At 36.6% G+C, this 14,801-nt stretch overlaps 1 protein-coding gene across 2 annotated transcripts; it reads right to left on the bottom strand.

Annotated features, from left to right (window-relative positions):
- Window positions 1-3,313: 3,313 nt before the first annotated feature.
- On the bottom strand, window positions 3,314-13,413 carry htra3a (HtrA serine peptidase 3a). 2 transcript variants are annotated; one of them, XM_079615123.1, is made up of 10 exons: window positions 12,672-13,413; window positions 9,246-9,345; window positions 8,652-8,874; window positions 6,337-6,531; window positions 6,200-6,232; window positions 5,989-6,103; window positions 5,673-5,732; window positions 4,707-4,764; window positions 4,445-4,540; window positions 3,314-4,144 (listed from the first exon to the last, which is right to left on the bottom strand). In XM_079615123.1, exons 1-10 carry the CDS (start codon window positions 13,084-13,086, stop codon window positions 3,976-3,978), a joined length of 1,464 nt encoding a protein of 487 aa, XP_079471249.1. In that variant the 5' UTR covers window positions 13,087-13,413; the 3' UTR covers window positions 3,314-3,975. The 2 variants fall into 2 exon arrangements, with proteins under 2 accessions (XP_079471249.1, XP_079471250.1); XM_079615124.1 differs by lacking the exon at window positions 5,673-5,732.
- Window positions 13,414-14,801: the final 1,388 nt, after the last annotated feature.

The following is a 14,801-nucleotide window of genomic DNA, read 5'->3' as shown; positions in this document are numbered from 1 at the left end:
CATCAAACAAGTGTACTCAAGCATGATATACAGTGCAGTTACAAAAGACACATATACTGAATATAAATAGCCTATATGTATGAATTAGCACTCAATGTGATAGGATCAATAAGGGTCAAAACATCTACAATGTTCTCCTCAGTAAATACAAGTGCATGAGGCATGAGCTGTTGTTTTTTTTGTTTTTTTTATTCTGATGGTCTGTTCCTCCAGATGGTGCTCACAACTGCTCTATACAGAAAATTAAATATGACTCTGCCTGCCTTCGTCACAGTAAGCTTTATCCAAGATGGGAAACTGTAGGAAATGTCAAACGAACTAATTATAACTTTTGCCAAGAAAGGTTTATACCTTTTATTAAAGAATGATGACAGGAAAGAGTAGGAGGAGGGGGGTGTGGGATTGGGAAATGATGCGGTTTGGCCTCAGACTTGTGTTTTCACTGAAGCACTAAAAACCTTATGCGTCATAAACACGTGTGCTATACTGCTGTGCTATGGCTCTGGTATTAACCTCAGGAGGTCAAACTCAGTCCACTATTTTAGATACAGCATACAATAACCACTCCTAAAATCGTATTAATATAATGACCATTCTTCCAAATCCTCAATAATGTCTCAATCCCACAGCTCTACCACAACATGAACCAAAATAAAAGTTTGCTGAAGTTCAGAATCAGATCAAGTCTACAGTGAAGGTCTTGAGGTTTCAGACTGCTTTGTCACAGCTTTGGTTTGACTTTCTCCTAAATAAACTAGGACACGTACATGAGAAAGTGTGTTGGCAGTCAAAAAGAATACTGCATCATCCTTCTAACTATTCAGGTTTTGACTTTACTCAACTCTCTTTCTCACTTCTCCACTTTTACAACATTTAAAATCCCTCAGTTGTCGCCATTCTCCGAAAAGCCAATCCAATGTTAATTCTGGTTTTATTACGAGCTCTGTGCGCAATTTCCCATGAAAATCATCCAGTCATGTCTAAAATATAAACACTTATAGGCTTACCATAGTGAATTAGGGTAAGACAAAAACACATTTTGGGAGAAGGATTGATGATGTATTGACGCATTTATTTAATTTAGCTAATTTTGAACAAAAACAGTTACATATAGGAGGGTATTTAAATCGTGTAATTGGAAAAACATTAAAAAAAACTAAATTATTAGGTGACGCCAAATAGAATATTTGTAAACGTTCAGCCTTGCCACTTCCTGAGGTTCAGAGACTTTTAGTCATGTCTTCTTATTTATAAGCCATTTGCAACATCATCTTAGCAGTTCTAAATTAAATTATTGCTGTGACAGCCAAAGTCATAAGTGCAATGTGTCCAATTTACTCTAAAAACATAACCATAAAGGTATGCAATAAAGTATACAAATATTTGTCTCTATTTTCTATCTAGTAAACAGCATATTGACCAAGATACACAAACACTTCACTTCTAAACCGCCTCAAAACAGAGTAGAGGAACTGACATGTGAGTCAGAGTTTGGACACGTGTTCAAAAGTGACCTCCTTCCAGAAAAAGGTTGCCTGTGGACTTGAACTTACATATGAATTATCTAGTCAAGACAGTATGCATCCTGCCAGATAATGAAAAATGTTACAAATACAGAGAGTTTGACATTTGTCCACTTTTGAGGGTTAAAACAAATTCATTTTTAAATGATTCTTATTACACAGCCACAATGTGTAACTCTATGCACTAACATTGTTGTTGTTTTTACAACCACTAATAATATGTCAAATGCGTTACATTTTGTTTGCACTTTTTGTGTAGATGAGATGCATTGATTTACACAGACATGTCACATTCCACCACTGTGCCAATCACACCTACCTGTCTTCAGGACAGTGATGGAGTCACAGGCTTTGGATTGTGCCTTGATGAAATTAGAGTGCGGAACTGCTGTTGACTGCCTGAGATCACCTTAAAAGGAAAGTAGGTTACAATGTTTGTTGAGAACATCTTATCCAGCAACATTCTTGAAAAAAATATTTGGGGAAACTATAAACTGTGAATTATTGGAAACAGAGGAAGTGCTGGATAGCACACTGCTATTTCATAATATCTGTCTGTGACGATTTAGGATGGTGACGTGACCAGAGAGAAACACAGGAAATGGAGTAGGCTATCCACTCATCCTCAACCTTAAGATATAAACTCAGAATTGTTATATAAAGTCACAATTGCTAAATAAACTCAGATATAGCCTTAACTCAGCATTGATGTTAACTGGCAGTTCTTAGAAGAAAAATCCGGATTTTGAGATACAAACAAAGTCACAATTAACTTTTTTTATTCTAAAAAAATAAATAATAATAATAATAACGTAGGCTATTAGAATTCAGAAGGGAAAATGTTAACTAAAAATTCGTCGAAAACAAACTTCTAGCCGAATCCACACACAACGCATCTTTGTATAAAAGCCACGAATTGAGAAGTTCAATTCAAAGTCTCGTATTTTTACCTTTTAAATTATGTACTTTTTAGAACGCAGTGTCATACGCGAGATTCGAGAGCACGCATATTTAGCCTACCATAGATATTTACACAGCAAAACAATGAAAAAGGATCGCAGTGGAATCCAAAAACGTTCTAGGCCTCACATGGAGCTCTTCTGCGTGTGTAGGCTTATTTTCTTAAACTACTGAGTTTCTGCGGTTGCTAGTTTAAACGAGGTGTTCAAGATCATTAAGATTAAAATGTTATCTGTGTTTGGCTTTTATAGCTGTTCAATAAACAAGTTCAAATCGAATAACTTACGTTTTAGACATATTATGGTCTCGTTCGTTAACCGTTGTGACACTGACCAAATACACAATGGTCTTTTGTTCCTTCCTTCATGATTCAGTGTTTTTGAACACATCGAGTAAATGATTCAATGAAGAGATTCATTGTTTTTAACTTATGTGAATGATTCAAATTAGTCACTCAGACTTTCACTTGTCGTTAACTACTGACGAAATTATCTGGATGAGAGTCAATCCACACCAGACTGACCATCGACTTCAACGCGCCAACCCAAACAAACACAATAAAAATATAATAAGTACATATAAAAACATACATTTATCTCTTTTTATTATTCCTCTATGCGAGTAGGTATATTAGATGGTATAGGGGTGCCCATTCATATATAAAAATGGGATATTAATGTATACTGTAATTTACAGTTGTCATACTCTGACATCAACTCATCCATCTTTTTGTTTACTGTACTACTAGCTACTCTCACAAAGTTCATTCTGCCTTTCCAGCTACAGGAGACCTGGATACACAGTGTGTGATACAAATGATTGAGTGAAATGACTGATATAATTCAATTTATTAGATGACATTCCAAAAGTCATTGTAAATGTTAAAACAGTGTTAGACACTTTAAATCAGCTTTGAAAAATAATAGTTATTTAATAGTATCCAATAGTAATTTATCAAAATGCATATTCATTGTGCAAATATTTTGCATTTAAAAACTAATAAACAATATCAGCATTTGCATTTACAAAATCTGTGTGCAAAGACTACTCGGACTGGTGTTTTCCTGTAAGCAATGATATCAAATCAAAATGAAAATGATACACTTCATCAGGTGCCAAAAGCATTCAGTAGCGTAAATATAAAGTGTATAATTGGCAAAATGCCTCTTGTTTTTATTTCTAAATTATAATTGATCTTTATTGTGAAGACCAAGACAATCCATACAGAAAGACACTGTATTACTTTGAAAATAGAATGACATTAATACAAATGTATTTATTCATTAAAATGATCTGAAGATACAGTGCGCATACTAGGCAATTGTTTTTACTGCATTTGTCCTTTGAAGCCCAGATGCAATGTTAATTGTGCTTTACTTTCTTCACATTTTCATCCAGCTGTAGAAACTCAAGAACACGTCAGTCTCTACCAATCCGCTCCACTTGATCTTGTTCTTCAGATCACTCCTCTGGTTCCACATCTCTGCCATTGTCACTGCATAAGGATATGAGGTTCAATGTTAAATAGTAGATCATCATTACCACGCCGAACTTCCAGAAGGAGGGGCATGTCTTCCTGAATCGCCTCCTGTAGTTCTCCAGTGTTGACCAATGGATAGCCATTTAGCTTCACTATAATATCACCTGTTTCAAGCCCACCCCTGTGAAGAGGAACCAAAGGAGAACGTCACGTGATTAGTTTGGGATAAATAAAAATGCAGTTGATCGATGTTGCGACAATGTATACTGTATGTAACAGCATGCTTAATATAATTATGCGCAAAAGCATTTTGAAAAGAATCTGGGGTGAAAATAAATATATAGTTTGGCTTCAGGCCAATTCACACTGCACCGACAGATGCAGACCAACGCCGACAGTCACCAGATTACAGCACATCACAAAAACCGACGAAGTGTCTGTTGCCGTCTGTTGGCGTGTGTGAATTGGCCTTTAGACGTACTTCTGAGCTGGGGAATCCGGGACAACTGCATGGACAAGAATTCCATTGCCGATATCTGGAAAGTCTGGATTGTGCCATTTTAACCCCTGGACAATGCTGAGGGAAAAAAAAGAAATACAAGAAAAAATATGAGATCTGAAGGAAAAGGGATGCAGAAAAAGATTTCTCCAATAAGAAAGCTTACTGATTATACATGACACTAATAAATGTGAAGGATTTTTTTTTTTTTTTTAAAGCAATGTTGTTCATTTACATAACATACTTTTCTGTTAAAGTGACCATTTTGATTCCAATAAACCTTTTCTTGGGGCCTTTTATATCTGAAAGAGAAAGTATTAGTTTTAGATATTTGTACAATTTCAAAGTGAATTCAAGTCATGCCTGAAATATAGTTTTTACGAGTTAAAAGCACATGAATTGCACCTCAAAGTAAATATGATTGGGAAATTCAGGATTTTCTTAGAGCCCTGAGTTTCTGAGTTGGGGGCATGTCAGTGAGAAAACAGGGTGAATGCCAGGGATGCAGGGTCTCGTATTGACAGTAAATTTGTGGAAATTATTTAAATGTTTTTTTTACATTATAAAACTATAATTGCATGTACAAAATACGACATTGTACTATTACAATACAATATATAACAATTCCGTTTACAGCACCTTCAATAATTCAATTGCAACATAAGAAAGCAACAACAAAAAAGAAAAACCTGATGCACATTCTTTGTTTATCAAAATCTTGTAGATTTTTTTGTAGCATTGGTACACATTCCCAACTCATAAATACAAACTTCCCAGGAGGACTTGAAAGCACTATTAGATAACTGTAGTACCCCATACTGAGTGTTATTCACAAATATGAGTTTAGCACTACACAAACTAAACTGAACAAAATAATGACTGCCTATTTGTTTGGTAGCGATTTTCGTTAAACACAAAAGCACAGGGTTATATTGACTTGCAGTTAGCTAGTAGCAGGTTACTGGGACAAATTCATGCATAGCAGTTTTACAGTGTAACAGGATAAACAGTTAACAACCTAATTCAGCATTGTGGCCTAAACATCAATGCTGCACCTTTACTTTACCTCCTCTCACAAACTAATTTAATAGTATGATGGACCAGTTAAATTTCAGTTGATTCTGTTATAGCTTGCATGTTTGATGTCGTCAGGCCGGCAAGATGACTAGCAGCTAGCTAGCAAAGTGACATTTGTTAGCAATTACCTCACCTGAGGCAGTCTTCACAGCTTGAGACTGCGTGAAGTTTGTCCTGACTACCCTTTGTTTGACTGAAATCAAAGTAAATGACACCAAGGATGTAATGGACAGGCTGTTTCATGCCGTGTATTCATGTTTTGTAGCCATTTTGTTACAGTTAGCAGAACATAATTTAATAGGTGGGACACACAAACACCTAATCCCACAGAATTGAATAAAAGTAAACATCCATTTGTAATTCAGATTTCTCTGGGCTAAAATTTCTGTTGATTAATCAATTTTTTGAATTACCGAACTAATTGCATTACCTCTGTGCATGATGCTTACCTTTCTGCTGTTTATCATTGGATTCATCAAGGAACTTATTGATTCGGTCGGATGGAATGGCAAAAGAAATCCCTGCAGTAACTTTTAGTGTGTTTATTCCGATCACCTCACCATCCTAACATGACATAATTATTATGTCAAAAGCTAGCAATATTAAATGTATCTAACCAGTGTCCTCTTAATCTAGATGTAAAACTCCATTCCCACTCACCAGATTGACAAGTGGACCTCCTGAGTTTCCATACTTCCCATTGATGATGAAAGCGAGAGAAATAGACAATCAAATTCAGGTTAAACATCTATCCAACAGTTGTTGTAGCCTGAAAACACCATTCTTGTTCGTCTTACATTGATGATAGCATCGGTCTGGATGTAGTCCATGTCAGAGTCGTGGATGCCGAGCTCTTTTCCATCTCTCTGTGTTGTGCTGACGATGCCTGTTGTGACTGTGTTCTGAAGAGCGAATGGACTGCCAATGGCAACCACAAACTCACCAGGCCTCAGGTCAGCAGACTGACCCAGTGATAACACTGGTAATTTTTTCTGGAGATAAACAGAACAATTCATGCAAATTAAATCAACTGAAATGTGATTCAGTCCATATGTTTTCTGTTTGTTCAAAAACACAGCTTCACTCAGGAATGAAACACCACATTGGTCAGTATTAACTTCTTTTTATTGCATTATTGTATACCACACTTGTAATCATCCTGTCAGTCTAAAAAGCAGCACGGCTGTGATAAAGTGCAGCCTCGTGCCTATGGCCGAATCACAGCTATCCCGGCCAGCATGCGATTGACATTCAATGTTGAAATAAATGTTATTTCCTCAAGTAAAGATGTGCTACTTACATTTTTTTACAACACTTATTTTACACACTTACCGGTACTCATTTTATACACTTACTCAGAACACCGGCTGGGATGGATATGAACAACAACGCTAATGCTCATGTAATATTGCCTAATTGATAACACTACCTGAACAAAGTGGTCTGATTTCAGTCCTTGCAAAAACATTTGAACAGTCTGTTCTTAAGACCAAATTTAAAAAACAAATCAGAAATTGTGTGGAAAAAGCCTAAGGCTGCAAAGCAAGAGATGGAGAAATGACATCAACTACTATAAACAGAAACAGAAACAGAATATCTGCAAGCATTCCAGAGTCTCTGACATGGGAACAATCTTAATTTTGTTTTGTTTCCAAAGCCATGCTGAATAGTTTCTCTTTGATAGTCTAATTCAGAAATGGGCTACAGAAATATTGCACTAGACGGTTTACACATCTCCATAATCAGATCCATATGCATCGGGAAACAAAACACCTCTTACAACACAACACAACACAACACCTAAATTCCCACACACAAATGTAGGTCCGCATGTGCTTAAAATAAGGCTACAGTTAACATGTCCAAGTGTGTCTAGATGAGGTGGAATGTGTGATATAAACCATCTGCCTCTAGAGTCATAAACATGGGATTTAAGAGTCAAAAGGTGTTGCCATTTTTGGATGATTTGTGCTGAGTTTTTATACTTTGAATGTTTATGAAAGATGAACTCTGGACTACTGGCTAATAGGCTTTGTGTCGGGAAACTCCACTGTAAAGAAAAATGTGGTGACACTGACAGCAAGTAAGGTTGAGGATTCAACTTTTTCAGCCTCAAGGCCTTGTTCCACATTTACAAAAGGAAATAATGGAGACAAGGGAAACATACTATAAAATATTAATGAAATATTAATTAGTTGCTCCCAATGCGGGACTGAAAGCTCTCGGATTTAATCAAAAATATCTTAATTTGTGTTCAGAAGATGAACGAAGGTCTAACGGGTTTGGAACCCCGTGAGGGGGAGTGATTAATGATGAAATTAACCCTTTAAAATACATTTTGTTAAAGGGTTAGTTCACCCAAAAATGAAAATTCTGTCAGTAATTACTCATGTTGTTCCAACCCCGTAAGACTTTCGTTCATCTTCGGAACACAGATTAAGATATTTTTGATAAAATCTGAGAACTGTCTCACTCCTTCATAGGCTGCTAGGTAATTGGATCTGATTCTGCAGGCCCAGAAAAAACATTGTTAAAATAGTCCAAGTGACTACAGTGGCTCAACCTTAAGTTTATCAAGCGACGAGAATACTTTTTGTGGGCAAAAACCCCCCCAAATAACGACTTTATTCAACAACTAATTTTCTTCTTTGTGCGCCACGACGCATGCTCAAGAAATGAGAAGATGTTCACAATCATTTGATGGGAAAGCGTAAAAGGTAAGCCATTCATTTTGCGACATTGGTAAGGCACTCTCGTTGGTTTCTATTTTAACAATGTCTTTACTAACTTTGCTAGGCCTGCAGATGCATGTTGGAACAACATGAGTGTGAGTAATTACTGACAGAATTTTAATTTTTGGGTGAACTATCCCTTTAAATGAAACATGACACCTCCCACTAGGGGGAGGAGCCCGCTCAAGGATTTTAAAGTACCGTATCCATGGTAAATCACTGTCCGTTTTCACAGGATGATTTTTTTGTTTAAGCTTTGCTTTCAAATGATACCTATTATATAATTATTACTAAAATGTGAGATAGGAAAACAAGGCAATAAAAAAAAGAGTGGTAAACTGACAGTTATGGGTCATTGATGCTTGTGAAACGATTCTCACCTTTGCATTGATTTTGATAGTGGCAATGTCAGACTTCTTGTCGATGTCTCTGATGGAGGCGTCATACGTCTGGCCATCGTGTAGCTGCACTCGTAGATGCTGGCGGCCCGTTACTGTTGCACTACTAGCTACCACATGAGCATTGGTCACAATCAGACCATTATGAGTCATTATGAATCCAGAACCGCTTGACAAAGGTACATGGCGGCCAAAGAGCGGATGGCTGGACACAAACATTCAAAACAGTGGTTATCGCATGACTGAAAGGGTGAAAATAAAAGTTAATATAACAATACAACTTGCTAAATGCATAATAATTTCATGTAAACTGACAGTAATATTGCCCTTGCACTGACATTACATGACTATATGATTACAACAGAATTTAACAAAATGATACCAAAGCAACTGTTGACTATCAGTGAGTTGAAATGAGTAGATTACTGCAGTATTGAATTAGCTATATAAAAACTCCTTCTCTTGAGAGTCTTCAATCGAGTGCAAAAATGACAAACAAATATAGCTATCACTAGTAAAAACATTACCAAAACATCATCTTTTACAGTTAGAGGTATAAAGAAGAGTGGAACTTACTTGAGGAAGAGCTCGACGTGTACCACAGCAGGGGCAATCTTCTCCACAACATCAGCGATGAAGTTAAACTTATACCTTGGGCTGTTCAGATGTGCAGGACCTATACTAGCAGGAAGAATCATTCACGTCAATGACATGATATGCCAGATATGAAGACTAATGACTAATATAAGCAATACTTAACCGTTTGTTTTTTGGTAAATAGCATAGGTCAAGGATGGGCAAGTTTGGTCCTATGTCTTCAGGATCACTAAGGCTTCGGGCTTTACCTTGCTTTTTTTTCAGGGTTAGTGCTAAATCTGCAGGACAGCGGCTCTCAACTGGCCTATACCCCTGACCTAGGTATACAAGTCTAAATGTGCACTAAATTAATATTTAAAGCTGCAGTCCGTCGTTTTTCCTCTTTGTCGCCATCTCTGTTAGAAATCTGCAATTGCAGTTATTCGCGGAATTATTAACTGTGCGTGGGTAGTAAATCGGCATGAAACAGCGCGGATGAACACAATGTATTGAGGCTGCCGCGTCGCTGTGGATACTGTAACGTTAATGTCATCAGCAATCTCAGAGTATACTTTTTGAAAGTGTCAACATTAGAATTTTCATCGGAAAATGTCATCTGAACAAGTAAGTAACATTCACTTTTGTTCTGACCAAATTCGGGGGGTGGGGGGAAGCATTGCAGTAGCTATATCATTAAATCTAACGATTGCTTATATCACGTCAAAACGTGAAATATATATATTTTTTGAGTCTTTGGGTTTTACAACTGGTGAATCTCCAGTTGTCACTGGTGATTGTCGCTTTAAACTTTCGGGATCCGCCATACCAAGTGCTAAGCTAAACCTCCACCTCCATCATCCACACACGCTAGCCGGGGACTCCTTCTCTATGTGTACAGAAGTGACGTAATGACGCAAAGACATGCTCGAAATTCCCGCGGAAATCCACCAGTACCACTGGAATTAAAATCATTATTACAAGCTTACCGTTTTGAATCGAGGTAAGGCAAACAGATCGTTTTGAACACTGGCTGGTTACGTTTTTTTTTCAAAAATGTCTTTTTTGATATTTTTAAACCCAAAAAGTGCCGGACTGCAGCTTTAAGCAAATCTTTCTCACAGAATTTATATTGTATTAGCAGAATAAGTGGCAACCAAATTTTAGGGTGTAATACACTACCGATCAAAAGTATGTTTTTCAAAGAAGTCTCTTATGCTCACCAAATGTGCATTTATTTGATCAAAAATACAATAAAAACAGTAATATTGTGAAATATTAATTCATTTATAACTGTTTTCTATATTGTAAAATGTTATTTATTCCGGTGATGGTAAAGCTGAATGTTCAGCAGCCATTACTACAGTCTTCATTGTTACACAATCAAATTCACTGATTTGGTGCTCAATTCAGTTATTATTGGTTCTCAATTATTAATAATGGTTCCTATTATTATTCGTGTTGAAAAGAGTTTTTGATGCTTAATATTTTTGTGGAAACTGAAAAAAAAAATATCAGGAAAATATTATACATTTTTTTAATAAGTTCAAAAGAACAGCATTTCATGGAAATATAAATGTATTTACTGTCATTTTTTTATTAATTTAATGCATCCTTGCTGGAAAAAAGTATTATTAATTTTTTTAAATCTTATTTAGCCCAAACTTTTGAATATTAATAAAATTTTCCACAAAATAATAAGGGCATAACTTTTTTACTAATTAAAACGAATAATAATAATAATATAAAGTTTTTTTTCCACTGTATTTTAATAATACTGTTTTTAGTAATAGTATAATACTGTTTTACTCGATTTTTAATAGAGTTTAAAAACATTACAATTATTATAACTTAATTATTCCAAACTTTTGACCGGTAGTGATTTTAAGTGAGCAATCACTGACAGAGGAATGTCCTCTGAATATATGCCCAGATCTATGAAATGCAAACATATTTAGGCTTCATTAACTTAATCTCCCAATATCAGCAGCCTCCAATGTGCTTCTTAGAACTAAATCTTAGTTGAACCTGCTTTCACCAAGTACAACTTGTTCCTGGATCAACTTCTTTGTTGATCCTGGAACAACATTCCAAACAACTAATCAGATTTGAGGGACAATTTTATGTCAAGTTTAGACTTACAACCAGGGTTAGGTGCTTCTACATTGTAATTCTTGTATTATTTCCCTCTGGTTTAAGGAATAGGTTATGGGTAAGGCTAGGTTTAGGGATAAGGATAGGATTAGGACACATTTTTTAGACAGAATATGTTGATCCAGGAACATGTCTTGGCAAAATCACAGTGACCAAATGTCCTATTAGATATGTCTCATATAACAGATACAGGACATCCATTGTAACAATTTGGATCACTGCTCATCTGTGACTAGGTGTGTCACGTTTAACTTCCCTCGCATTCTGTGGGCTGGACTGGTTTTTGGCCGAGATTGTGTCCTCTTCTCCAAAGCTTTAGAATAAAAATAGTTGCATGTTTTGATTCGCGCTTCAGTATCAAAGGGTAAAAAGCTGCATTTAGATGGTGTTTATGTTCACTGGCTCTTAGTGAAATAACTACAGACCACACTGGAATAGTAAGAGGAAGGAACTAAGCTGTTGACTCTACATCTCACTAAACATCCAAACTCACACTGGTGTTTCTACTTAGTAGGCATTCCAAGACGTCTCAATCAGACAAAATCAGACATCACACAGGAAGACAAAATTAGTGGAGATATAGCAACAGTCCTACAGCTGACTTTGCTTCACACACACACAAACACTTACACTGTCATTATTATTATCCCCCCCCCCCCCCCCCCCCCCCCCCCCCCCCCGTCAATACAACAGTGGTCTTATGGATGAAGCAGTCAACATTTTTCAGTTACTGACACCATTGTGAAAATATTTGCTGGAGCATTTGTTATTTGTTACATTGTTGTATATTACACTACATTAAAAAAAAGGTCCAATAACAAGGGTGTTTCTACTCTTTAGAAATGATGGTAGACAAGAGGTAGCTATTCAGGTCGTCATCTCAACATGGCAACCACCATAATACCCTAATGTATGCCACTGGAGTCCTCCTTTACTGTGAGTGTACATTACACATATTTGCCAAACCTTTGTAAACTATTGCAATGGTAAGAGGAAAAACTGTCAAATGCAATGCATTTATGAAATTCAAGCAGCCGTTTAACTAACAATTTCATACAAATAGACCTAGGCCTATATAGACATAGGCTATAGAGAAAGTGTCATGCGCAAAGCCAATAGCGCTGATAGTCAACAAAATAGTAGTAAACATAATTACTAGTTACTATTCCAGACACACTGACCAGAACCAATTTTGATAGTATAGGCTATAACTGAACAGAAACAGAAAAATCAAGACGAAAAAGTAGTAGTTGAACTTATCAGACAGTGACTGACCTGAGCTTGATGCGCATGAACCCTTGTGCGTTTGGGTAATCACGGAGAGCCCTCGCTGTTGCGCTTTACGCGCGGCTGCCCTCATCTTGCACACATTACCGTAGGTCTTTCCGTCACTGCCACACACTCTGTGAGTCGTCTTACACTGGCAAACGCCTTTGGAAAGTCGCTTACCGGCTGGAAATTTACATTCTAGCCCGTCGCCACACGGAGCATCATCCTTCCGACCGCACGAAGTGCCCTCGCCCAGGCTGCACACAAGACAGCAGTTGCAGTGGTCGGGCACATACCCGCTCGGACAGCTCGGGCTCGGACATTTACTCACATCACACCTGGATGAACATTTTCTCCTCGGCTCGGCCACGGCGAGGTCCTGCGCAAAGAGCATTGTTGCTGCAAACAGAATGACCAGCATTCCCTTTTCAGTTTTCAGGCACACTTGGAGAGAAATCCAGTCAGTTTAGTCTGTTCAGTTAGCTATTTTAATTATTTGTGATATTCATTCGTGGCATATGATGTCCAAAATACAGCAAAGAGCTCCTCTGACTTTTCCCGAGAACGTCACACGGTGGCGTTTATCATGAAATTTACAGTTTCATTCCCCAGATTAAAAATTCAGTCTCAGATGCTCGTTCTTATGTTCCTTGTGCTATGCCGTCAAAAAATACAGTGCTGGATAAATCTCTCAGATTTCCCGTACATGTGGCCACACTCACTCCCTCCACTTCACTGCTTTCAGTGTGAAGTATGATGAATAGGCAGGACAGTGTCATTAATAAACAATGCACATTAAAGAGAGAATTTATTATCACATTCTGTGGAAATATCTACATTTCAAGAAGTGGATGTAAAATGATTTCAAGCTAGGCTATATTATTAAAAAGGATCAGGCTAGAAAATATCATGATATAAACAATAAAAATGAACAGAAACTCTACATCGTAATAGAAAAACAAACGTATGGAGAGAAAGAAAAAAATGCCTTTAGCCCTATACTTTTCTGTAATATTTCACAGTTTTACAACATGTCCGAGAGCTTCTCTCAGCTCACGCTTTCTTCTTTACTGCTATCATGCCGCCTCGTGGCGTATGCAGAAAAATGCTAAACGTTTTGCATACTTAACCAATGACCAGTGTTGGGGAAACTTAGTTTTAAAAGTAATAAATTACAATATTGCATTACTCCCAAAAAACAACTAATTGCGTCACTTGGTTGAAAAGCAATGCGTTATGTTACTTTTGCATAACTTTTTCTCACCTGGGCTGGGATTGCTTGTTAGCTTTTTAATAACAAATAATTAAAAAAGTTATTTTTATGTAAAGGTTCTTTCACACCAAAAGTAAAAAGAATAAGCCTCAAGCTGAAGGAAATGCAAAGTCACGCCCACAGAAGAGGACACAGCTCAGACAAACCTTTAAACCATGCTTTAAACTCTGCTGCCATTTTGGATTGAATAATCTGATGCAGTAGGCTATAGAAGAAAGTTCAACAAAATGTAACACAAATTGGATGTTTCTCTAAACTTATTTTAAATTAGATTAAATACATATAGTATATTTGTGTAATTTAATAGCCTACTTAATTTTTGCAGGTTTATGTAATATTAAGAGTTTGCATTTTACAGTTTTTCGTTCATTTTAAGGAATAGCCTACTGAATTGTTTTTGTGCAAGTGAGATTGGTTCGTTCACATTTAGTGTAGAACTAACCATCAATACAAACGAACTTGCAGTTACTTATTTGAAAAAGTAACTCGGATATTTTGCTGTAAATTTAAAAGTAATCCGCTACTTTACTAGTTACTTGAAAAAAATAATCGGAATAACTCCCATTACTCCCAACACTGATTATGACATGGTGATCTCGATTTTGATATATGATTTGTTATAGTGGGCAGATTTATGCGTAGGCCTATTGTGTGCTCTGAAGTGTTTACCAGAATGACTTCAATTAAGACAAAGTATTAGAACAGTTTGATATTATAGAAATAATTTTTTTTTAATGTACAAGCACCATTTAGAGAGAGAATGATATCATTGATGACCTAATCTTATTGTTGAAATAGCAAATAAATAAAGTTTTGGTTTATACTGGTTGAGACATGGTGCTCTTTTCTTGTCACCACGTCTG

Source organism: Phoxinus phoxinus (assembly GCF_949152265.1).
Source record: "Phoxinus phoxinus genome assembly, chromosome: 6".
Classification (NCBI taxonomy): domain Eukaryota; kingdom Metazoa; phylum Chordata; class Actinopteri; order Cypriniformes; family Leuciscidae; genus Phoxinus; species Phoxinus phoxinus.
This window is presented reverse-complemented; position numbering and strand designations above follow the sequence as displayed.